The 26192-nt window shown below is 52.6% G+C and overlaps 1 protein-coding gene across 5 annotated transcripts in view; it reads right to left on the bottom strand.

The window, feature by feature from the left end:
* RNPEPL1 (arginyl aminopeptidase like 1) overlaps window positions 1-23057 on the bottom strand; it is a 35368-nt gene extending 12311 nt beyond the window's left edge. For all 5 annotated transcript variants that reach the window (XR_012646895.1, XM_075004691.1, XM_075004692.1 and 2 more), the window contains exons 1-5: window positions 22341-23057; window positions 8241-8381; window positions 7480-7631; window positions 5267-5383; window positions 3083-3318 (exon numbers count right to left, since the gene is read on the bottom strand). Coding sequence is in view for 4 of the 5 variants with exons in the window: in XM_075004691.1 (XP_074860792.1) it covers window positions 3083-3318; window positions 5267-5383; window positions 7480-7631; window positions 8241-8381; window positions 22341-22937 (1243 nt within the window). In the remaining variant the exon portion in view is untranslated. The remainder of the gene's footprint in view (window positions 1-3082; window positions 3319-5266; window positions 5384-7479; window positions 7632-8240; window positions 8382-22340) is intronic.
* Window positions 23058-26192: the final 3135 nt, after the last annotated feature.

Below are 26192 nucleotides of genomic sequence, written 5' to 3'. Positions count from 1 at the left end.
GCAGAAGTTGGGCTGGAAGAAAGTTCTCAACAGAAACTTGTAATATGCATCCATAGTGTATGGGCTGGGCCCCACACTGGCTGGGATGGAGTAGGGCTGGCACAGTATGGGGGACTAGGAAGAAACTTCACCATGGGCAGGTTAGCTCATAAATAACTAGAAGGCTTCTTACACTTTTCTCTGAAGCAACTGACAGTAGCCACGGTCAGGCACAGGTTACCGAACAAAGGGACTACTGGCCTGACCCAATACAGCAATCCCTGTGCTTCTCCTGCATATAAATCTCCTGAAATCTTTGGCTGAAACCTACCATTGGAACATCAGTCTTTATACTTCAAGTGTGACTTCAACCCAAAGCAAATCAAGCCACAGGGATTCAAAATGCAGGATGCTACACTTGTCAAATCCTCGAACAGTAAGAAAAAGAACCAGAAGAATCAACAGCAGTGTTCTAGTTGTTTTGTGGTACGACGGAGCGCTTAACACTACTATTTTATGTTAGGACCTTGAAATCTCAGCTCCAAGTGGTTATTAGTCAAATCTTTGTGTGCCCGTCACATGACGGGACTTTTATACTGAATATGGATGCCATTTTGTGTGGCCATTGTATCTATTGGCCCGAACAGTGTGCCAGGGGGGCGTGTGAGGTGTCTAATGAAAGACGGAGATGTCCTGAATCTGTGTATGCTACTTATATGTCTGTATCACGTCTGTAAGTAGTTATGGGTTTTAGCTCTGTAGTTGTGTTAGTGCTAAGATTCACAATAGGAGTTGTAAACTCAATCACAGCTGGCTCAGATGTTGAATCACCATCTCAGAAATTTGGGACTTGCCAATGGAATGCAGCCAACAGGATCAGGTGACCTGAGCTGAGCAAAGGAACTGAAATTAGATGCCCAGACATCCAGTACACCTGCCATGTAAATGGCTGGGGAACGCTAGCAAAACCAGCGACCAAAGGCATTTTGTCACAGTGGCTCACCTGGGTCAGATGACACTGACCCTCAAGGGCCTGATGGGAAGAAGAAAGGGTTTCTTCCCTCCACAGGAGAAAATTATAAAAGGGACCTAGCAGCCTCCATCTTGAGAGATAAAGACTATATCTTTTGCTCCTGTCTTTGTTCACATTCCCGTTCAAAGGATCCCTGCTCCAGCATGCTAAACTCCAGCTCGACAGATCAACATGCAAGAGATACATTTCCTGGACACTACAGTACTAATCATTGATGGCCTGATCAGTACCACACTGTACTGAAAACCTACTGATCACTATACTTATCTACACCCTTCTAGTTTCCATCCTGCACGCTTGACTAGATCCATTGTTTACAGTCAAGCTCTTAGGTACAATCGCATTTGCTCTGATCCAACTGACAGAGACCAAAAACTACAAGAACGTTACCAAATATTCATAAACCTGAATTACCCACCAGGAGAAGTAAAAGAACAAATCCACAGGGCCAGACGAATACTCAGAGACCAGCTACTCCAAGATCGGCCCAAAAAAGCTAAGAACAGAACACCACTGGTCATCACCTACAGCCCCCAACTCAGACCACTGCAACGAATTATTAAAGACCTACAACCTATTCTTAATCAGGATGCTACACTCCAGAAGGCCCTGGGTGACATGCCTGTTCTCTCCTGCAGACAACCTCCCAACCTTATGAGGATCCTCACTAACAGCCACAGTCTATACCCCAGGAATACCAGTCCTGGAACCTTTCCCTGCAACAAAGCCCGCTGCCAGCTTTGTCCACATATCTTCTCTGGAAATACCATCACTGGACCTAACCAGGTTACTCACAGAATCACGGGCACTTTCTCATGCTCCTCTACTAACATCATATATGCCATCATGTGCCAACAATGCCCAGATGCTTTGTATGTTGGACAGACTTCTAACTCCCTTAGACAAAGGGTCAATGGGCACAAAACAGACATCAAAACACTCCAGATTCACAAACCAGTTAGTCAACATTTTAATGGAATGGGGCATTCTGTCAATGACCTAAAGGTACGTGTGTTACTGAAAAGGAATTATTGCACTGTTTTGGAAAGAGAAACATCTGAGCTGGCTTTTATATTCAAATTCGGCACATTAACACATGGTTTAAATCGTGATGGGAACTTTCTGAGTCACTATAGGGGCCTGTCTGCATACTTGGCTCAGTCTAACTCTTGACCTTCCCCCACACCCCTCCACTCTCTGATTTGCTCACCTTGATTATCTTTTTCTGATTTGTCCTCCTTGCTTACTGTTTTTGGTTCTCTGTGCCTTAAATATTGAGTCTGTTCTGGTCTGGCTATGGTCTGAAGAAGTGGGTCTGTCCCACAAAAGCTCACCTAATAAACCATTTTGCTAGTCTTTAAAGTGCTACTTGACTGTTTTTTGTTCCGACACTCCAGTAACTAAAAATATGTAACCTGGAATCTTACCCCTTACGGGTGTGGACTTTCAGAGACTTTCAAGAATCAGCACATAACATTGCTGGCCTTCATCAATAACTGTGACTGATATATGTAAAGTACTGCTTTACCAATTTTTCTCTCTAAACCTGTCCTTTCTTGCTTTGTACATAAACCTTTAGCTGTTTAGAACTAAAGGATTTGGGCAAGCGTGTTGTTTTTGGGTAAGATCTATTATATTGTATATATTGGCTGGCAACTGTGGCTGGACCCTTTGGGAACCAGCAGAAGCTGTGTGTGGTGTTGGTGAAGAGGTTTTAAGAACTGCTCACCTGAGTTGGGGGTTGTTGGGATGGGCTGGTAGAGCAGCTAGGAAATCTGTGGGTTTCCTTGGGTAGCTACTGGCTGGCCACTGGGACTGGCAGAGGTACTTTTGTGCTGATTGGATTTGCCTTTGTGAGAAGGAAATCCCAGCCTGGGGATATAAGTGACCTGGTTTGAAGAAAAGATACCCTGGACTGATTCCTCTAGCTGCGCCCAGGAACCCCAACCTATTACACTGCCGCCTTCTTGTTCTACATACAGTTCAAATCTCTGAACCCGCTTCCCACGAGCAGGGAGCAGCACATTGTTGGTTACACGTGTCAAGCAAGGACAATCGCCACATCCGCACCATAGGTCTCAGTGGTGATCCGGCGCTGTGCGTACGTGGCCAGCCCCTCGCTCAGCCACATCTCCTCCCACGTGGCGTTGGTGACTGCGTTGCCAAACCAGCTGTGGGCAACCTCATGAATGACGTCGATGATGAGGAATTCGTCGCTTTCCAGAATGGAGGAGATTATGAAGGTCAGGCATGGGTTCTCCATGGCAACAATGGGGAAGGATGGAGGAAGAAAAACAATATCATACCTGGAATGGAAGAAGACAGAGGAGCCAAATTACTTTAACAAAGACAGTATTAGACAGCAGCTCTACTGAGGGAAAGCTTATCTGAGGGTTACTGGGCTTTTCCCCTTTCTCTTCCTCACCCACCACTTGAGTTGTTTAGCCAATGCACACCAGGTCAGACTGCAGTAATACTGACTCCCCACCATGCAATCAGCATTGGGCCAATGGGCCACGATCAGAGAACACTGCAATCAGTTTTGTTGCGTAGGAGAGCTTTCCCCTGCCTATCCTTAACAAAGAAATGCAGAAGCCCTGCACTTCAACGACAAAAGCAATGCCTTCAGAAATGACAGCCATCTGATAATCACGCCCGACTCCAGCAAACAGTTATAGGGGTGTGTAGGCCTCATTCCTGAATGTGCTGACCGCCATCAGCTCTCATTTCAATAGGAGACAAACACGTTCAGTATCTCACAGAAAGGTCTCCACACCTGGCAAGATTAGGCTCTAAGAGAAGCACAGACTCCTTACACTTGGCCTGGTGAGGTTCGAGCCCACCTTGTCCCAAGGAGATAAAACAAAAGTAATCACACAGGCTACAATAATCCAGATGAGTGTAGCAAAATACACAAATGGTTTAAATACGGCAAGATGACATATAAAGTCAAGTAACTTTGCAAACATCAGAAAAATAATTTCTAATTCATCTGGGAAATATGGTGTAAGGCAGTGTTCCTTGAACTTTTGGAGACCAAGGCTATGTCTACACTAGCCCCACGCCTTCGAAAGGAGGATGTTAATGAGACACTTCTGGATATGCTAATGAGGCACTGCTATGAATATGCAGCACCTCATTAGCATAATGGCAGCCATGACACTTTGCAAGTGCCGCTTTCAATAGCATGCGGCTCGTCTACACAGGGTCCTTTTCAAAAGGACCCTGCACACTTCAAAATCCCCTTATTCCTATTTCGTTTTCAAAAGGACCCCATATAGATGAGCCATGCGATTGAAAGCGGCACTTTTGAAGTGCCGCGGCCGCCATTGTGCTAATGAGGCACTGCATATTCATTGCACCACCTCATTAGCATATCCTGAAGTGTCTCATTAGCATCCAGTCCAAAGAACATCAAACAATATTTTTTCTGCAGAAGGCCTACGAAAATTTTCTTCAAAATAAAACTGTCAGACCAAAAAATACCCAACAACATATACAGCAAAAACAAAATGAAGTCATTTAATCAGGTATCCTAGCAATGAAGAAGTAACTGTGTACCTGGTTTTAATAACAGAAAACATATACTAACAGTGTGCGACACCAGAAAGTGCCCGAAGCTTGCGGCACACCTGCAAGTTGGTCACAGAACACCGTGTTCTACAGAACATAGTTTAAGAAGCACTACTACTCAAAAAAAAAACAAAACACTGTGAGGTCAGCACATCACCTAGAAGTACTGGTTAGGGCTAGGCACAGTCTAGTCAGACCAGACTGTCTGCAGCTTTCTGGAAGATACTGAGCTTTGCCCTTGTGCACATCCCTTAAGCTTTTGCTGAAGATCATTTCCAACTAGCCAAGCTTCACTTTTTATTTTAAATGATCTGAATTATTTCACTGTACAGGACTTCCATACTGGGCAATGTGTTTTATAAGTATACTGAATAGATAACAGCTTATTAAACACTGTTTAAAACATCTGTATGCTGTCATTACAACATAATTTTCATGTAATTTTCTGCTGGAAAAATAAACTGAAAAGCAAGCTTGTTTGTTCGATACTTTCTATTGCCCTCTGCCGAAAACAGACCCATTGCCGAACCAAGACACTCCAGTCAGTTATTAACTCCCCACCATACACTCCTGAGAGGCTTATCAGGCTTGCCAGACACAGCCCCATCACAAAGGTCCTCCTTTCACATTGCTTTACCATACTCCTGTTGTGGGCCTCCAGAAGAATTCCCGTGAACTCACCTTCCCCATATGTAGGGGCCATAGAGACTCTCTGCAGCACTCAGCCAAGGCTCCACCATGCCAGACAGCTTGCTGATGGCTGTTGGCAGCAGACAAGGCTCTGCCCACACCCTGCTCCTGTCACAAAGCAGAAAATTGGATCCAATAATTCAAAGAGATTTGATTCCTCTCCAAAGAAATAAAACCTCTTCTTTCCACCACGCTTCCGTTTCCTATTTGTACCCCAGTAGTCATGAGGGAGATCTCAGGTCAGAACTTCTGTGCTAAGTAGTGAATACAGAAGAAAAGATGGTTGCTGCCCCATAGATCTGACAATTTATTAAGACTCAAGTTGCTTTAACCATCGGAAGGAATTAATGAAGGCAAATAATAAACACATATTAAAAATAATAATATGCTACTGCATGGCCACAGTGCCTACGAGCCCCAGTCCTGGATCAGGGCTCTTGGTCTAAGTCAGGGGTGAGGAACCTTGTTTTTTGGGTCAGGGACCACTGGCCCACAGAAAAAAGTCAGTCAGAGGCCATACACAAATGAGAAGAAAAAGAACCCAACAGCAAACAAAAGACCCTCACTGACCTGGCCCCCCAGAAAACCTTCACAGCAGGAAAAAAAAAAAAGAAACTCACCTCACTCCCCTCAAGCACCAGCTCCCTGGAGAGGGAAGGGTGCTGAGGCTCAGAGCTAAACCCCCAGGGACTCTTCTGGGGCGGCCAAAAATAAGGGGTTCAGTGTGCAGGAGGGTACTGCGGGTATGGGTGTGGGGTCTGGGCAGCAGGGCAGGTGCAGAAGCAGGCGTGGGATGCAGGAGGGCAGGAGCAGGAGCGGGTGGGGGTGAGTGCAGGGTCTGGGCAGGGGCGTGTGTGGGAGCGGGAGGTGGGGTGCAGGATCAGGGTGGGGGCACAGGGTCCGGGCAGGGGCGTGTGCGGGAGCAGGAGGTGGGGTGGAGCATCGGGGTGGGGGCGCAAGGTCCGGGCAGGGGCGTGTGCGGGAGCGGGAGGTGGGCTGGAGGATCAGGGTGGGGGCGCAGGGTCCTGGCAGGGGCGTGTGTAGGAGTGGGAGGTGGGGTGGAGGATCATGGTGGGGGCGCAGGGTCCTGGCAAGGGCGTGTGCGGGAGCGGGAGGTGGGCTGGAGGATCAGGGTGGGGGCGCAGGGTCCGGGCAGGGGCGTGTGCAGGAGCGGGAGGTGGGCTGGAGGATCAGGGTGGGGGCACAGGGTCCGGGCAGGGGCGTGTGTGGGAGCGGGAGGTGGGCTGGAGGATCAGGGTGGGGGCACAGGGTCCGGGCAGGGGCGTGTGCGGGAGCGGGAGGTGGGCTGGAGGATCAGGGTGGGGAAGCAGGGTCCGGGCAGGGGCGTGTGCGGGAGCGGGAGGTGGGGTGGAGGATCATGGTGGGGGCGCAGGGTCCGGGCAGGGGCGTGTGCGGGAGCGGGAGGTGGGGTGGAGGATCAGGGTGGGGAAGCAGGGTCCAGGCAGGGGCGTGTGCAGGAGTGGGAGGTGGGCTGGAGGATCAGGGTGGGGGCGCAGGGTCCTGGCAGGGGCGTGTGCGGGAGCGGGAGGTGGGCTGGAGGATCAGGGTGGGGGCGCAGGGTCCTGGCAGGGGCGTGTGCAGGAGCGGGAGGTGGGGTGGAGGATCATGGTGGGGGCGCAGGGTCTGGGCAGGGGCGTGTGCGGGAGCGGGAGCGCAGGGTCCTGGCAGGGGCGTGTTTAGGAGCGGGAGGTGGGCTGGAGGATCAGGGTCTGGGGAATCTACCCATCACAACTCCAGGGAACAGGAGGGAGACAGGCGTCTTGACGCAGGGCTGCACCCTGCAGCAAAGTGCTCCCTTGTGGGCCCCGCCCTTCTGCCTCTCCCATTGGCTGTAATTCCTGGCCAATGGGATCACCAGGGAGACAGTGCCTGCGGGGAGCATTTCCCTGCAGCCTGCCCAGCTGCCTCCTCCCCCACCAGCCCCCCTCCCCCGGTGTAAGTGCTGTACAAACCCAGGACAAAAAGACAGTCCAAAGGCCTCACACTAAGTGCAACTCCTGCAGGCCAACTCTATGGAGTTTCTTACACCTAAGTAGCCCTCCTGCTCTATGACAAGTCACAGCTCTCTCCCTCATGGTACCACAATGCTGCATTAACCCTTATCCACATTATTGCCCAACCCCGCAACATAGCTTCATACAGACACAAGGAATAAAGCAAAAGCAGCTGGCTGTCAATCTCACCTGGGACCAATGTCTGCAGGTATAAGATCCCCTGCCACCAAAGCCACGAGGTAGGCAGGAACCGGATATTCCATATAAAACTGGTATACGCCCTCCTGCTCCAAATAGGTGCTTTGGGTGGCACTCATCAACACCTGGATACCTGCTGGGGCCTGAAACACCAACACACATCTGCTTACGCTGGCTGAGCAGGTTGAGATTGGGGCCAAGGGGATAGACTCGCAGAGCTTACTTTTCCTGGAAGGATGCAATTTAATGAACGGGAAAACATTTTATAGAGATAGACAGAATAAGGTAAAATTTGAGGGGGAGGAGGGTTGAATCTGGGTAAGCTGTTTGTGAAGTGATCCTTACTAACCTACTGCAGAATGTACATGTAGCTATACCTGTTGCAGGAGCGCTCGCATGCCAGCCGGCTCCATCCACCCACAAGATCACATTATCTGATACTTTATCAGAACTGAGCATTCCCCTGTCACCAGTGAGGATGGTTACCCCTTGGTAACCATTGCTGGAAGCTACCAACCAACCTAATTCTCCCTTTCAAAACATGCACTGCAGAATTAATGGTGCCAGAGGACCTGGGATATGCAAATGCAAGGCCTAGGATTTGCTTCAAAATAGCTATGCTGATTCTGTTCAGGAAGGACCTGAAGTCTCCTCTCTGCTTCCAGATCACCACCACTCCTCTCTCATTAGCTGTCACTGGAGTACTGTGTGTGTCATTAGCCAACACTGCTCATGTCTCTGGAGTTACCTACCTTGACTGTAGCTGAATAGGTGCATTTCACTGCTGGTGTGTCAAAGCAGGGAAAGAAGGACCGATTACACACCGAATGGCCCTGGGTGAAGACAAATGGCTTGGCGTTGCCACACGTTAGCTCTGGATCCAGCCACCAGATCTGTAGGAATGGCAGATGGAGCAAAGATGAGCCAAAGGAACAGAAGTGAAACCAGGGGAGGGGAGGGGAGGGGAAATGTAGGCTGTAAGAATCCGAGTGAGATTAGCTCATTAGTGATTCCTCATGCACTCACCTGGGGTAACACATTTCCATTTGCAACAATCCTTTTCAGCTGCCATACATTTGTCATGGCTATCTAAACAAAATACACTTCTACTAGCATAGCACACAGCAAACCATCATCCCTTTCAGCTCAAGCCCAGCTATAACTGGGAATATTCATCCCCCAAACCTGAAACACTCTCTCCTTGAGTAAAATGTCATGCCAAAGTTATAACAGTAGGAAAGAAAGGTTACTCACCGTAGTAACGGTGGTTCTTCGAGATGTGTCCCCGTGGGTGCTCCACATTAGGTGTCGGGCTCACCCGGCGCCGCAGATCGGATCTTCCAAGCAGTTTCTGCCGGACCGCGCATGCGCCGGTGCGCGCCGCTCCCCCGCGCGCTCCCGGCCATGTGCGCGATCCGGTCCCCGCCAGTTCCTTGACCAACCGCCTCGGATGCTCCTGCAAAACACTAAACAGAGATCCGGAGCGGGGAGGATGGGCGGGTAGTGGAGCACCCACGGGGACACATCTCGAAGAACCACCGTTACTACGGTGAGTAACCTTTCTTTCTTCTTCGAGTGTCCCCGTGGGTGCTCCACATTAGGTGACTACCCAGCAGTAACCCAAGATAGGAGGTGGGTAATCGGATTATGTGCAGCTTGTCCCCGAGAGGACCGCTGCCAAGAGACGGGTATCCTCTTGGAATACCCTGTGAAGGGCGTAATGTTTGGCGAAGGTGTCACAGGATGACCAGGTCGCCACTCTGCAAATGTCTTTTAGCGCAACGCCCTTGAAAAAAGACTGTTGATGCTGCCACCGCCCTAGTGGAATGAGCCCTGGGCGTGGCCAGTAAAGGAGTCTTTTTGAGTTTGTAGCACATTTTTATGCAAGATACGATGTGCTTAGAGATTCTCTGCGAAGAGAGACATTCTCCTTTTGATTTGGGAGCGATAGAGACTAGGAGCCTATCCGTTCTCCGGAAGGACTTGGTCCTGTCCATATAGAAAGCTAGCGCCTGCTCACGTCCAGGAGGTGTAGGCGCACCTCTTTGTTAGAGTTATGAGGCTTTGGATAAACAAGGGTAAACAATAGGTTCGTTAGTATGAAACTCAGAAAGAAACTTTAGGAACAAAGGCTGGATGCAGCCGTATGGTTACCGCCTCCTTGGAAAAACAGCGCAGGGCGGCGTTGCCATAACTGCCTCAAGCTCGCTCACCCTGCGAGCTGACGTGATTGCGAGAAGAAAGGTCGTCTTCATCATAAGGAGGCGGAGGGAAACCGTGGCCAAAGGCTCAAACGGTGGTCCCCTTTTCGCATTAAGCACCAGGTCCGAGTTCCACAGAGGTGGAAGAGGTTTCTGAGGGGGGTATAGGCTTACCAGCCCTTTGAAGAACCTGGTAACCATGGGATGGGCGAACACCGTGTGCCCTTCCTCTTTGTGTCTGAACACCAAAATGGCGGCCAGGTGGACCTGAAACGAGGATAGCGAGAGTCCTCCTCTCTTGAGGTCCAGTAAATACTCTAATATCACAGCCATAGGCACCGAAAGGGGGCTAGCTGTTTGGTAGAACACCATGCCGTAAAGCGAGTCCATTTCTGCTTGAAGGTCTTCCTGGTGGAAGTCCTCCTGCTACTTTCTAGGACTTGCTGCACTTCCTCCGTACATGTGCTCTCTAGGGAGCTGAGCCATGGATTAACCACGTTTGTAGTCGCAGGCTTTGGGGGTGCGGATGCACTATGGACCCCTGGGCTTGCGTGAGCAGATCCCGCGCCACCGGAGGGGACCTCAGTGGCCGGTCCGACATGCGCAGGAATAGGGGGAACCATTGCTGTCGATCCCACGTTGGGACTATCGGGATCATTCAGGCTCCTTCCCTCCTGGCTTTCTGCAACACTTTGTGGATGAGCACTGTGGGAGGGAAAGCGTAAAGCAGGGGGCCCCTCCATGAGATCGCGAAGGCGTCCCTCAGGGACCCCCGTCCCAGTCCTGCCCTGGAGCAGAATTGTGGGCACTTCTTGTTGTGCTGAGTAGCAAACAGGGTCTATCTGGGGAAAAACCCCATGCGTGGAAAAATCGGTTGCAGCAGATCGGGACGGATCTGCCACTCGTGCGTGAGTGCGAAACGCCTGCTCAGCTGGTCTGCCTTCACATTGCGAGCGCCTGGTAAGTACGAGGCTTTCAAGGTTACATTGTTGGCGATGCAGCAGTTCCACAACCGGACTGCTTCTACACATAAGGCACGGGACCGAGCTCCTCCTTGCCGATTTATATAAAACATGGTGGAGGTATCGTCTGTACTGATCCCGACTACCTTGCCTTTCAGTTGGTCTCGAAAGTGTCTGCAGGCGTTGAACACTGCTTTGAGCTCCAGTATATTTGTGTGCAGTGACTGCTCCATAGAGGACCACAGCCCTTGCGTCACCTCTTCGCCCATGTGTGCTCCCCACCCTATGAGGGGGGCATCTGTAGTAAGAAAAACCAATACGTGTGGTTGGTGGAAGGGTACCCTTGTTAGCAGGTTCTCTGGGTTTACCCACCATTGCAGGGATTTGCGCACCTCCGTTGTGGGCGACGCCATCCTGTGAACAGTGTGTGCTGCCGGTTTGTATACGCTCGCCAGCCAATGCTGCATGCTGCGCATGTGTAACCTGGCGTTCTGTTGTACGAAACGTTGCTGCTGCCATGTGGCCCAGCGGCTGTAAGCACGTCAGAACCGGCACCATAGGGCTGAAGGTGAAGCCTTGCGCGAGGGAGCCGATGGCCCGAAAGCGAGTCTCTGGTAGATACGCCCTCGCTGTAATAGAATTTATGCGTGCCCCTACGAACTCTATGTCCTGTGTGGGGTCTGTCTTTGATTTTGTCAGATTGATAAGCAGGCCGAGCGAAGAGAACGTGCCTGCTGTGACACATATTATGCGTAGTACCTCCTCCTTTGAGGCCCCTTTGAGTAGGCAGTCATTCAGATACTGGAATATAAATACCCCCTGTCTGTGCAGGTAGGCTGACACCACTGCCAAGGTCTTGGTGAAGACTCTGGGGGCTGAGGAGAGCCCAAACGGTAGGACCTTGTAAGTCGAGGGCTGCGAACCAATCTCCATCGTCTAGTGCCGTAAGGATGGAGGCGTTTGTGATCATCCGAAAACGTTGCTTGCGCAGGTACCGGTGAGGCCTCGAAAATCTAAGATGGACCTCCCCGTGAGGAAGTACCTCGAGTAGAACCCTCTCCCTTGCAGTTGCTCCGGCACTCTTTCCACTGCCCCTACGAGCATGAGATGGTCTACCTCCTGCTTGAGCCTCGCTACATGGGAGGTCTCCTGGAGGTGGGGCCCCGGGTGGAGGTCATGGCGGTGGGAGCAACTGGGAGGGGATGGCGTACCCCGTGGCTATGATCTCCAGCACCCATGTGTCTGTGGTGATCCTTTGCCACTGGTTATAAAATGGTCGGATGATGGCCTTGAGCACTGGTTTCGTGCCCTCTGGAAGCGAGTCCATGAGGGAGGTCAACCTAATGTGGTTGTTGAAATTATGGTTCGCTAGATGCGCTGCGTAATTTGCCATTGGCAACAGTAGCGTGGAGGAGGAGTAGACCTTTCTGCCCAACAGCTCTAGCTTTTTGGCATGTTTGTTTATTCCCCCACGTTGCGACGACTCCGCCACCAAAGAATTTGGTTGTGGGTGGCTGAACAGGAACTCCATGCCCTTCGTGGGCACGAAGTATTTTTTTTTTTTTTTTTTTTTCGCTCTTTTGTGGACAGGCGGAATAGTCGCAGGAGTCTGCCATATCATAGTGGCAGGCTCCAAGATTGCGTCATCAGCGGTATTGCTATTTTGGAGGAGGCCGGAGGTCTCAGATTTTTGAGGAGCTTATGGTGTTGCTCTTGCACCTTTGCTGTCTGGAAGCCTTGCGTGAAGGCCACCCTCGTAAAACAGCTCTTGGAACTGTTTGAGATCGTCCGGAGGATGGACGCCCCCCGGGGCCGTAGCCTCATCCGGGGAGGAAAGCGAGGAACCGCTGGGGTACATCTTTCTGGACCCTTCCGGTTCCTGCTGATGATGGTACACCCTCTCACTAGAGGTGTGCGAGGAAAAATCTCGGGGTTCCATAACCAGTCCCCCCTGAGATGCTTAAGTCTCTGTCCCCGGTCACAATTGCCCTTGGGGGTACGAGATCGTTCGTAGGGATCTTTCCCTAGTAGATTGCCGATGGTGTCTATGCCCTGCGTGGTAGGGGCGACCACGGCAGTATAAGCACTGGTCTTGGGAAGGTGACCTAGACCACTCCCTTGGTGCATACCCTTTGCGTCTGGGGGAGGGAGACCGTCGAGACCCTGGAGAGAGCGACTTTGCCTAATAGTCCAGCGGTTCAAATCCCAGGAAGGGTGGAGGTGGTCCCAGCCAGGGTGAGGCTGGTTGCAGAAATGGAGAAGGGGGCTCTGGGTAGGCCAAGGAGGGGGGGGACCCCTGCCTTCTAGTTGGAGTCTGCAACATAGCGGAGGGCTGTGAGAAAGCAACTACACAGCCCTGTGCGGAGAGGGGCTGCAATGCCTCCTCTTGTGTGCAGTCTTCCCCCTCCCTTGAGGAGGTAACTCCGCCCCTGACATACAGGGGATCCCGGCCACGTCCGCACCGAGCTCGGCACACTCGAAGTCGGTGCCGCATGTGCGGTGTCCTTCGGTGCCGGCAGGCTGCGTGCCTGCGCGCTCTGCACCGCCGGTTTTCCAGGGGTCGGTGGTACCGGCGCTTGTTTAGCCGCCGCCCTGCCTGCGGTGCGGGGCGGCTGGCTGATTATCGAAGGGTGAGCCGCTTGCACGTGGCTCTCCGTGCCGCCGCCGATCAGCTGTTGCTGCGGCTGGGGGCTGCTCGCTCCTCCCGTCCCGCTCGTTGTTGCTGCCGGCAGGGATCGGGCTGGGGGGGCATACAGGGCATTCCGGCGTCCGCACCGAGCTCGGCACACTCAAGGGCGGTGCCGCACGTGCGGTGTCCTCCAGTGCCGGCAGGCTACGTGCCTGCGCGCTCTGCACCGCCGGTTCCCCAGGGGTCGGTGCCGCTGCCTGCGGTGCCGCTGGTACCAGCGCTTGTTTAGCCGCCGCCCTGCCTGCGGTGCGGGGCGGCTGGCTGATTATCGGAGGCTGAGCTGCTTCCACATGGCTCTCCGTGCCGCCGCTGATCAGCTGTTGCTGCGGCTGGGGGCTGCTCGCTCCTCCCGTCCCGCTCGCTGTTGCTGCCGGCAGGGATCGGGCTGGGGAGCATACAGGGGATTCCGGCCCCGTCTGCACCGAGCTCGGCACGCTCGAGGGCGATGCCGCATGTGCGGTGTCCTCCGGTGCCGGCAGGCTGCGTGCCTGCGCACTCTGCACCGCCGGTTCCCCGGGGGTCGGTGCCGCTGCCTGCGGTGCCGCCAGTACCGGCGTTTGCTTAGCCGCCGCCCTGCCTGCGGTGCGGGGCGGCTGGCTGAGTATTGGAGGCTGAGCCGCTTCCACGTGGCTCTCCGTGCCGCCGCCGATCAGCTGTTGCTGCGGCTGGGGGCTGCTTGCTCCTCCCGTCCCGCTCGCTGTTGCTGCCGGCAGGGATCGGGCTGGAGATACTTTCCTCCGTTTCTGCGCTGATGGGGTGAGGGAGGCAGCTTTCCTTTTAAGGGCCCCGGAGGGTCCCTCCTGCTGCGGCCGCTCCGGCACTTCTGGCTGGAGGGCCTTGTCAAGAAGCAGCATTTTTTTTTTTTTTTTTTTTTTTAAAGCCTGAAGAGGACATTGTTGGTGAGTCTTTGTGTTTTTAAGTGGGTACTTAGCACCTTCTTTGTGCCGTTTTCCCCGTCCGATGGTCTGCCTTAGCCGGAGGGCTGATAGCCCTAGCTCCTGGCCTCCGGCGCTTGTTACTGGGACTGGCTGAGCTGTCCCTCTCCTAGCTTGTTCGTTGTTGTTTTTTTTTTTTACAAAATAACAAACGGCTAGCTTATAGTAGCCTAAGTGCCTGAAAAAACTTTAAGAAAAAAACAGATAAAGCCATTGAATACACTACTTGGCCTTAGCCTAGTTGGATTCCGTCTGCAGCCGACGGCGGTTAAGAGGAACTGGCGGGGACCGGATCGCGCACATGGCCGGGAGCGCGCGGGGGAGCGGCGCACACCGGCGCATGCGCGGTCCGGCAGAAACTGCTTGGAAGATCCGATCTGCGGCGCCGGGCGAGCCCGACACCTAATGTGGAGCACCCACGGGGACACTCGAAGAAGAACATATGTGATCGGTAATGAAAGCCTTCAAATGAAGTTGAAACAAGTGTAAATATCACTGTAGGGTGATATGTAACAGCCAACACAGATTTTTCAAGAACAAATGCCCAACCAATCAGTGCACAACCGATTGAAAAACCCGTGCTCGAAGAACAATCATCACTGGTTTGCTGTCAAACTGGGTGACATGATCTAGTGTCAGAGGGGTAGCTGAGTTAGTCTGCATCTTCAAAAACAACAAGAAGTCCTGTGGCACCTTAGAGACTAACCGATATTTTGGAGCATGAGCTTCCGTGGGTAAAGACCCGCTTCATCAGATGCATGCATGCTCCAAAATATCGGTTAGTCTATAACGTGCCACAGGGTCTGTCCTGAGTCTGGTACTATTTAATGTTTCCATAAATGGTTTGGAGGGTACGCTTATAAAATTTGCGGATGACATCAAGTTGGGAAGGATCGCAAGAGCTTTGGAGGACACGATTAGAATTCAAACTGATTTTGATAATGCCCAAAAATTCAGATTACATTTTCTTTAAAAAATAAAAGCACAGTGAAAGGCTGTAGTCTATTTTTCACTACAGCACAGTCCTTCCTCATTCATCGAATGCCCAACCACCTTACAGCACCCTCTCAAGTTCAGATTTGCATAAGTATATGGAAAAGTAAAACGGACAAAACTAGAACATCTGATTCCCTTTTCAAGGGTCCATCTCCAATATCCTGTAACACCAACACACTGCAACATTACTCAGTCCAACTCAGCTATTCGCTGCAACACAGTTGACAATAAAAAAAAAACCAACTATAAACTTGCAGCATCTCATTGGGTTACATAAATCAACATCATGTTACGATCAACATGTACCCTGCTATCACAGACCACTCCAATCTTGTTCAGAAAAATACCCCTTCTACCCCACCATCGCACCCCACCACCTGACATGCTGCTGTTGCGTGGTATTACTGAGGCTGCTGGCGACTTAACTAGCCCCACAAAAAGCCATGGATTTGTGCGGCTGCCTGCCATGGGACAGAGCGGAAAAATAATTCCCTCTTCCCAAAGCCACATTACACTTTTCCTTTACCTCTCAGTCGTGGCTTCTCCCATGAGACATTTCTATGCATGTGAACAACCCAACCTCCCACTACCTTAGAAAAACCAGGGGATGGCAGTTTCACCCAATTACATCCACTGAAAGAAAGGTGGTTTCCCACTGTCTGGTTCTCCCTCACCACACGTAAAGAAGAGTAACGAATGTGGCACTGAGAACACACCTCAGGCAACCAGCACAAAGCTTCCTATTTTACTGAACCACATCAGCGTTTGTACGAATTCGCTGACCGTCCTGAACCAGAGAGCTGCACTTCCCACAGTTTGGAAGCCTTCAGTTGTATTTACTATTGGTCAAGACCCAGGAACTACCATCAGCTCTCCCATTTGCCTGCAGGGTTGGCATTCATAGCAGTGGTGAGGAGCGGCTGCTGCATTTGAAGCAAGAATCTCAGATCCACAGGAAGCAATGAAACTACCTATTTGAAATACAGAGGGCTTTGCTATTGTGTTCTGTCCACACAACAGGAGGGCAGTGCTGTTCTTCACACACACTAGCTCCTGGAGCATGAACAGAGTGTACAGATCACAGTTCCCTAACAGAAAAACATACCCAGAAAGGAACTGGAATGTTCTGAATGGCCGATTTAATCTCCCAGCTGTCCCTTAAGAGCCATCCACCATAAAAAGATATAGGCTCCTGCCAGATCTGTATGAGGACAGCTGAACAACATATGCAAATATCTAAAGCCCAATAAACAACCACAGCACGATTCCATGTTTCAGTCAGATATTTCAAGCCTTTCATGCTACCCTAAGCTGATAGCTCTATGCTGGACTGAAATATTTATTATTTTAATAACAACCCCAACAAATGTATTAGAGGCCTCATGGGAAACCATTCCAGCCCCATCAAAAAAACTCAAATCCCCAAAGTCTAAAATTATTTTGCCTACAAAAAGAAGAGAGTTTGTGAGGAATTTACTAATGTATTGACAATTATAAAGAGTCGAAAAGAAATCACTGTTCTCAGAGTGTCGCTCGTACTCACCATGTAGCGCTACACTAAAAACAATCCTAAAAAATGGCGCTACGTTCCCACCGCTCAATTGTTCTGGAGTCAGTAAGACTGAAGGAGTGTAACTGGATATCAGACATGATGGGGCTGAGCAGGTGTTCAGTGACGGCCAAATTTGGCATGCAGAGTATTTCAGATATGCAAGTCAGAAAATAAAATGCAGTTTTGAGATCACAAAGCAAAGGTGAGACAACTTGAAGACGCAGGGATGTGCCACAGGCTCTGTTGCCAGTAACATCCTTAGGACTCCAGACTTTGTAGCTCTAATTCAAAAGAATCATCCAATGCTACCAGAAAGACATCAAAAAGGCTGCAAGAGAAAAAGCACAAGGAGAAAGAACAGCTGCCTCACACACAACCCAGGAAAGGCCAAACCCATGACTGGGGGGACTAGAGAATCTGGATGAGGGGCTGGACGCAGCATTTGTCATCGCTACAGGAGATTATTACAACACATTGTACCCAAGGGCAAAGGCAGACGCTCCTGCAGAACAAGGCAGGAGGACAGACCAATAAGAGAACATCACTCAAGTGTTGTGCATTCTCCACTGATTTTCAGTGCACTTCTAACGCCAAAGCTCTTGGCTCAGGATGCAGCTATGCCTGAGACCACCTCTCCATGACCCAAGACAATTCTGCCTGTGGCACAACGCAGCTGGCAAAGCCCAGCACTGAGATAAAACAGCCAACGAAACCGCTAACAAGAACACATGCAGATCTAATTTATCTTCTCAGGATATAAAAGCTACAATGAGGAGCTCTAAGGAAAATCCAAGACAGAACGTACCTTTCTATAAAGTTTAGAAATGTGCACCTGTCTGTTCAAGACCTCGTCATCAACTGTAAGAGCCAGGACCACCATATTTGGTACACAGCTTCCTCTTACCATAACTTACAGACAAGCCAGGGTTTGGCTGTGTCAGGGCAATAGGATGTGCGTGGAATGGGATTATTTTGTATCAAATGGAAAAGGATGGGTAGGAGAGCAGGAACAGCTATACTCATGCATAACTCTGGGAGGCAGCGAGTGCTCCAATGATTAATTGCTGGCCAGCAGCATGGCCCCAGCCATTCCAGCCTGCCCTGGGGAACAGCCCCTGCCGGCTAGTACAACCCCTGCCATTCCAGGAAGCTTGCACACCCTCAACAGGTCCCTGGGCTGAGCCTGGAAAGCATCGGTGGGTGGCCTGTGAGGTCCCAACCACTGCAGAGGGCTGACCCCAGGAAGAAGCCAGGAGGCAGCCTGTACAGTCCCTCCCCCAACCATGGCCAGCCCCAGGGAGAAGACAGCAGGAAGGGTGTGTGGCACTACACTTCCAGCCCAGCCCAGCCCTGGACCTGGGCATCACCAGGTAAGTCTTCTAGCACTGTGATACAGTACATGAAATAACAGCCAGACATACTCCCTCTTCTTACCTACAAACACAACACATTTGATATGGAGTTAAGAACATAAGAATGGCCATACTGTTGGAGTTGTCCAGAGTGGATAGCAGACTGATAGGGTTGTTAAGGGATATCAGTGACAACAAGCAGGCAGTGTTAAGAAAATGTGGAGAGTTCTGAAGCTGGTTTAGAACGAATTGAGGTACGAGACAAGGAGATCAGATATCGCCGAGTATCTTCACCACGCATCTAGAGAGAGTGATGGACAAGATCAAGGAAGAGATAGAAGGGATATCTGTGCACAGGACAAGAATTAACAACTGGAGGTTCACGGATGATATGGTTATAATTGAGGAAGATGAGAAGAAGCTAGCAAAAACAGTGGAGGTGCTCAATGAGGAAGGGAAGCAGTATGCACTGATATGAACATCCATAAAATAAAAGCAATGGTATCTGGAGATAACAAAATAGGGAAGACCAGTGTAGATGGGATTGAACTAGAGAACATAGAGAAGTTCACGTATCTGGGGAGCAATCTACTGTGTGATCTAGATTGTAAGAAGGAAATATCAGCTAGAATACCGAAAGCAAGAATGAGTTTGAAGGCGATGGATAAGATCTGGAAAAGCAAAGCAATTAGCTTAGGAACGAAGCTAAGCATCTTGAAAACGTGTGTATTCAGCAGCATGTTGTACAGCTGTGAGACATGGGTAATAATGAAAGATTTGAAGGGAAGGATATTGACATTTAAAAGGAGTTGTCAGAGAAAGATCCTGAGAACAGGATGGATGTGGAAGGCCGCCAATGAGTAATTATATAGGAAGATACAGACGAAAGAGAACCTACTGCAGAAGGTTATACAACAGAAGTTACAGCCATATGGGCATGTTTGCAGAATAAACGATGAACAAAAACTCAAGACCCTGGTATTCAGCACAATGGACGGTTCAAGTAGGAGAGGCAGACCCCACAGAGAACGGGTAGATAACGTAGCAGATTGGTGCAGAGCTAGTCTACAGAAACTCAGCCACTCTGCACTGGATGGGGAAAGATGGAAGGAAATAGAGAGGCATCAAATACCAACAGGCGCTGAGCCCATGGTTGATGATGATGATGATACCAGATCAAGCCAAAGGTCCATCTAACCTAGTCGCCTGTCCTCCAACACAGGCCAATGCTAGATACCTGAGGGACTGAAGAGAACATGTAATCATCAAAATGATCCCTCTCCTGGCAGCCGTTTCCAGCCTCTGGCAAACAGAGGCAAGGGACACCATTCCTACCCATCCTGGCATGAACGTACGTAGTTCTTTTCTGAACCCTATTAAAGTCATGGTCTTCACAACATCCTCTGGCAAGAAGTTCCACAGGCCTCCTATGCACTGTGTGAAGGAAAACTTCCTTTTGTTAGTTTTAAAACTGCTACCCATTAATTTCATTTGGTGACCCCCCCATTCTTAGGTTTTGGGAACAAATAAATAACTATTCTTTATTCCATTGCTGTAATACCTGAGCACCTCACAACATTTTTCATACCTGTCATGATCTTATAGACACTTAGTGGGACTCATTTTTATTGTCACATCTCTGGACAGAACTGTGTTTGAAATATCACCACACTGAGACATAAGAAATCATAACTTTAAGTAGCACATAGCATATGCAATTCACTGCCATGGTGGAGTCAAATTCTGAAGTTGCTGGATAATTTTAGACCACAGAAGATTTTTGCAGAGTTAGACTCTAGGGTAAGACCTAGACACCAGCGTCCAGAGTGCTTCAGAAATGCTGTATGGTTAGGTAACTTTATGCCCTATTGCCTGTCGCTGTCATGAAAGAATCCCTACCCTCTGCTACCACACATGGCAAATGTGTAACTAGCCAAATATGTTCTGAAGGTTTTTCTTCCTTACCATCAGACATCAAACAATAGCAGAGGCAGGATGATGAAACTGATCTGATCGTATCAACACGACAAATCTCACAGGAACCTTATCTTAGGGACTGCCATTTCATAACATCATGACCAATGGTAAAAGCTTACACACCCAGACAACCTGGGCTTGAAAGAGACGGAAATCAGAGCAGCCAGCATTTCTTCGTATTCCGAATTCTAATCTCCCTCTCAAGTGGCAATATGGCACCGTGTTCTAAACCAGGCAGAAAAACGACTCTTACAGGTTATTTCCAGGACAATCATCATTCCTGACCTAGTAGCTGGAGATGTCATGAGAAACATTTTTGCAGTGCCTCAGGTAAAGCTGCTAAAATCAAGATTATAAAGACTTCACGGGAATCACTACAAAAAGAGGACTACAGAAAGAAAGGTCCAGTGTTAGGCTGCTAGTCTGAGACCCAGGTTCAATACCGAGCACTGACACAGGCTCCCTGAATGAACTTGGGCAAGTCACTTAGCATCTCCCCTTCTGGCCAATAGGGATAGTAGCAATGCCTTACCACACACAGCCAAGTTCTGAGGCACTCAGGTATTACAGCAACGAAGGGGGACCTGACAAATACCTAACATGCGTGGAGAAAATGCTGGTAAATCACTTCCATCTGGAAATCTGTTCTCAAGGGCATATGACCGCCCAACTGTCGGTTAATAAATCATTTTGCCATAAACAGATTTTTTTTCAATTTTTCCCCCTTAGATTTTCCATATGAATTATTTTAAGAATTCTGGCATGCCCTGGTTAATCATGCCTGAACTGAGTATTAAATGCAAGAACCGTAACTCCTGCTCCCTACTATTGTTTATCAAAATAACAGCTGGGTATATAAACCCTAATTTTTGCAAACCATTTGGCAAAAGTCCACTGTATTGTGGCTTACGAGCAGATATCAGACCCGCTCAGCAGCATTCTAAATGAGGCAGAAAAGGATATGTACCGAGGTCAGGTGCACATTACAGATTATTGCTGGTTTCGTCAGTCGAGGTGCTATGAAGCGTCATCTGTGTCAAACGTGCCGATATGTCAGCAAAAACCCTGAGTGCATCCCTTATACCAGCAACGTTTTGGCAGTACAGCTACCTCTAGCATAGTCCTGTCTGATTACACTCTACTTGCCAACAACTACGTTAAGGGCTTAACTCTGAGCAGTTTATGCCCATACTGGCAATGAACAGGGCCCTCACCTTTTGAGAGCCATAAAAGAGCAAGCAGCTCAGGCAATACATGTGTTGCAAAGGAAGTGCCTCGGAGGAGAGCTCATTTTTATTCAGTGTCACATCCTGAGGTAAGTCCTTGCTGAGTGAAGAGAGATGTCACAAACACTGAATCAGAAGGGGCAAACTGAAGGAGAAGGGGGAAAGCTGCTGTTTACACACAGACCATCTGGGTAATCAAGAAAAAAAAAAGGGGGGGGGGCAGGATAACATAGTAGTGGAATACTGGTTCTCCCCAATGCCCACGCTCAGTCATGAATTTCACAAATAGCCAATTACAGGTCAAAAATGAAAAAGAGGGATTATGAAAATAAGCAAGCGGGTCACCTTACGTAGGTAGGCAAGTATCAGAGAGGGAGCCGCGTTAGTCTGTAGCTTTGAGAACAACAAGAAGTCCTGTGGCACCTTACAGACTAACAGATATTTTGGAGCATGAGCTTTCGTGGGCAAAGACCCGCTTCATCAGATTCATCTGACAAAGCGGGTCTTTGCCCCCGAAATCTCATGCCCCAAAACATCTGTCAGTCTGTAAGGTGCCACAGGACTTCTTGTTATTACACTGGTAGATGCTCCCTCATTCCTACCCCTCCATTCGTCTGCTGCCCTCTCCCCCTGGCTCAAGTTGCAGCGGCCGCTTTCCCACCCTCACCAGGATAAATGGGTAAGACAGCGAATTGCCCGTCGGGCCCCCAACCTGGGAAAGCAGCTCCTGCCACTCCCGCGTAAGCGGACCACCACCACCACCACCCACAGCAACAAATGCTCCCAGGCAGCCTGGACACAACCCCACAGGCCAGTCCAACCCGCCCCCAGGCAGGCGGTATGTCAAGCCCCACGTTCTGCTGTGCCCCGGCAGGGGGATGCCCAGCCCAGGCACGCAGGGCAGGACCTCCCCGCCCAGGCTCCCCCGGGGGAGGAAGGGCCGGGGCGTCCAGGCTACTTACGGCCGGGCCGTCGGTGGTGGTATAGCGGATGATGATCTGGAAGGGCTGGTGGGGCTGCAGCGCGGCGGGCAGGGAGATGGTGAGGGAGGAGCCATAGTCCGCGAAGGGGTCCAGCCTGAAGACGAGCGGGCAGCAGGAGGGGGCGGCGGGAGGGTCGGGGAAGGTGGGGAAGGGCGGGGGCGGCAGGTCGGGCTCGGGGGCGAGCTCCGGCGGCGGGGCCCGGGGCTCAGGGCTGGCGGGGGGCGGCTCGGGGAAGGCGAAGGCGCAGGGCCCCTCCCCGGCGGCGGCGCGGCGGTAGGCGGCCGAGAGGACGCGCAGGGCCGGGTGCGCGTCCAGCACCAGGGCGCGGGGCCGGGCCCGCAGGGCGCACAGCTCCAGCACCAGGCAGCCCGCCAGCGCGCGGGCCGCGGGCCGCAGCTCCAGCCCCAGCCGCAGGTGGCGGAGGCGGAAGAGCTGCGAGCTCGAGGCCGAGGCCACGTCCGGGGGCGGCTCGGGCGGGGGGGGCGGCGGGGCCGGCGGCGCCTCGGGCCCGGGCGGGGGCCCCTTGCGGCAGCAGCACAGGCCGGGCGGCCGCGGAGCCGGAGCCGGAGCCGCCATGGAGCGCAGGGGGCGGGGGCGGCGGCCGCGCGGTGAAATCCATGGGCGGGCGGGAGCCGGGCCCGGCGGAGGGAGAGGCGCGCAGGCCCCGCTCGGCACCGGCCGCGGCAGCGCCGGGCCCGGTCGGCAGCACCCACAGGGCGGGACGGGGAGAGCCGGGCGCGGCCGCCAGGGGGCGCCGGAGGAGACCGCGGGGCGCGGCCGCCAGGGGGCGCGAGGCTGGGGCGGGCACCGCCCAGGCCGGGCACCCGGTTACCAACCCTCCAGGACTGGCCTGGAGTCCCGGGCATTCGCCGCTAGTCCTTAAGGAGAGGTGGATGTCGGGGTGGGAAACTCCAGTGACAATGGGCAGAGGATGAGCTGCGGGGAGGGGGCATGGACGCCCCCTTCTGCGGGGGCAGCCCACTCCCACCCTCCCCCAAGCACCCCCTCCTCCGGGGGCAGCCTGCACCCAGCACCGATACCCCCTCCTCCGGGGGCAGCCTGCACCCAGCACCGATACCCCCTCCTCCGGGGGCAGCCCGCACCCAGCACCGGCACTGATACCCCCTCCTCTGGGGGCAGCCCGCACCCAGCACCGGCACTGATACCCCCTCCTCCGGGGGCAGCCTGCACCCAGCACCGATACTCCCTCCTCCGGGGGCAGCCCGCACCCAGCACCGGCACTGATACCCCCTCCTCTGGGGGCAGCCCACACCCAGCACCGGCACTGATACCCCCTCCTCTGGGGGCTGCCTGCACCCAGCACCGATACCCCCGCCTCTGGGGGCAGCCCGCACCCAGCACCGGCACTGATACCCCCTCCTCCGGGGGCAGCCCGCACCCAGCACCGATACCCCCTCCTCCGGGGGCAGCCCGCACCCAGCACCGATACTCCCTCCTCTGGGGGCAGCCCACACCCATCACCGGCACTGATACCCCTTCCTCCGGGGGCAGCCCGCACCCATCACCGGCACTGATACCCGCTCCTCCGGGGGCAGCCCGCACCCATCACTGGCACTGATACCCCCTCCTCCGGGGTCAGCGCGCACCCAGCACCAGCACCGATACCCCCTCCTCTGGGGGCTGCCTGCACCCAGCACCGATACCCCCGCCTCTGGGGGCAGCCCGCACCCAGCACCGGCACTGATACCCCCTCCTCCGGGGGCAGCCTGCACCCAGCACCGATACCCGCTCCTCCGGGGGCAGCCCGCACCCAGCACCGATACCCCCTCCTCCGGGGGCAGCCCGCACCCAGCACCGATACCCCTTCCTCCGGGGGCAGCCCGCACCCAGCACCGGCACTGATACCCCCTCCTCCGGGGGCAGCCCGCACCCAGCACCGATACTCCCTCCTCTGGGGGCAGCCCACACCCAGCACCGATACCCCCTCCTCCGGGGGCAGCCCGCACCCAGCACCGATACCCCTTCCTCCGGGGGCAGCCCGCACCCAGCACCGGCACTGATACCCCCTCCTCCGGGGGCAGCCCGCACCCAGCACCGATACTCCCTCCTCTGGGGGCAGCCCACACCCAGCACCGGCACTGATACCCCTTCCTCCGGGGGCAGCCCGCACCCAGCACCGGCACTGATACCCCCTCCTCCGGGGGCAGCCCGCACCCATCACTGGCACTGATACCCCCTCCTCCGGGGTCAGCGCGCACCCAGCACCAGCACCGATACCCCCTCCTCTGGGGGCTGCCCGCACCCAGCACCGATACCCCCGCCTCTGGGGGCAGCCCGCACCGAGCACCCACACCAGCATCGATACCCCCTCCTCCAGGGGTGAGCCTGCACCCAGCAGCCACACCAGCATCGATACCCCCCTCCTCCGGGGACAGCCCGCACCCAGCACCGACACCCCCTCCTCGGGGGGCAGCCCTCACCCTGCAGCCACACCAGCATTGACACCCCCTCCTCCATGGGCTGCCTGCACCCAGCAGCCACACCAGCATTGGCACCCCCTCCTCTGAGGGCTGCCTGCACCCAGCATGGACACCCCCTGCTGCAGGGGCAGCCCATGGCCACTGTCCAGCTGCCACCAATGGCCCCTCAGAGGTGGCAGCCTACACCAGTATGCAGTCCTGGCCCGTTACACTATGACAGTACCTGTAAGAAATGTTACTTTCACCCCGGCACTAGCTTTTCAAGTGTAGACAAGCCCTTGTTCTCTGGCAACCATCTGAAGCCATAGCTCCAAAACCATCCATATCCACCAGTTCCAGTTGAAATTGCTACTTCCCGATCAGTTGTTCACACCTCCCTAGTTCCACCTGCCCTTCCCAACAGCTGTAGTTCAAACACCCCATTCCAGGTCAGGATCCCGCACTCCCTACCAGCATTCCTCCTGGTCTACCTGCATGTGTAGAATGGCAGCTCTCCCATTCAAGTCTCACGAGCATAGCAGCAGGACTGGGAGTTCGGCATGGTAGCACCAGGGCTGAGCGCTGAGAAATGGTGCAGTGGTCGATGCTGGGTACTTTCTCTGGTAGTGGATGTGCAGGGCTGGCGCTAGCTTCCCGTGAAGCAGCAGGAGGGGGAATGGTGCATGGAGCTGCACTGACTGAACCCCCTGAAGGGGGCACCCCCTTTAGGAGTGATGGCAATTTGTCAGATATCTGTTGTGGGCAGAGGGAATGGACTATCAGCCCCAGCAACAGTAACCCCTTATTTAAACCAACGAAGCAGTCCCCATTATAACTCACCTTGATAGTCATCATTTTGCATATATGTTGTCAATTAATTATGGAAACTAAATTAATTATACATTGCACAGAACAGCACTTACATCATTTTTTAAGGCACTAAAAGCCAGCAACACAGGCCAGGCAAGTTTTGTGGTGGCTGGGCAGAAGCAGCTGTCGTGCTGTGACATCACACCACAATCCTTTGCATTGTGCTTCTTACTGTCAGTAAGTGTTGAAGCGAATGCATTGAGTGCACACAGTTTATCTTAATATATTTGTGTAATCCTTTAACCATGCCTGGGAAATCAAGTGTTGGTGCAAAGTGCTATTTGCCAGAGGCAACTTATTAATGAGAGTCTCGCTGTGAAAACAGAGGTGATAAAGCGCATCTGAAATGATGAATGGGCTGCTGCCATCACCCACGCAGTGGGGACGAACGTGCTGATCGTATCCACTGACGCAGTGCCTCATGCCAAGGGGAGCAGCAGCGGCATACCAGCTCTGCTGCCTCAGTGCACCATCCCCATTCGCAGCTGCTTTTCAGAGGCTTCTTCCAAGCAGACCTTCTGTGCAAAACTAATTGCTGAAC

Source organism: Carettochelys insculpta, chromosome 10, assembly GCF_033958435.1.
Source record: "Carettochelys insculpta isolate YL-2023 chromosome 10, ASM3395843v1, whole genome shotgun sequence".
NCBI lineage: Eukaryota > Metazoa > Chordata > Testudines > Carettochelyidae > Carettochelys > Carettochelys insculpta.
The sequence above is the reverse complement of the archived record's forward strand: the minus strand, read 5'-3'. Positions and strand labels throughout refer to the sequence as shown.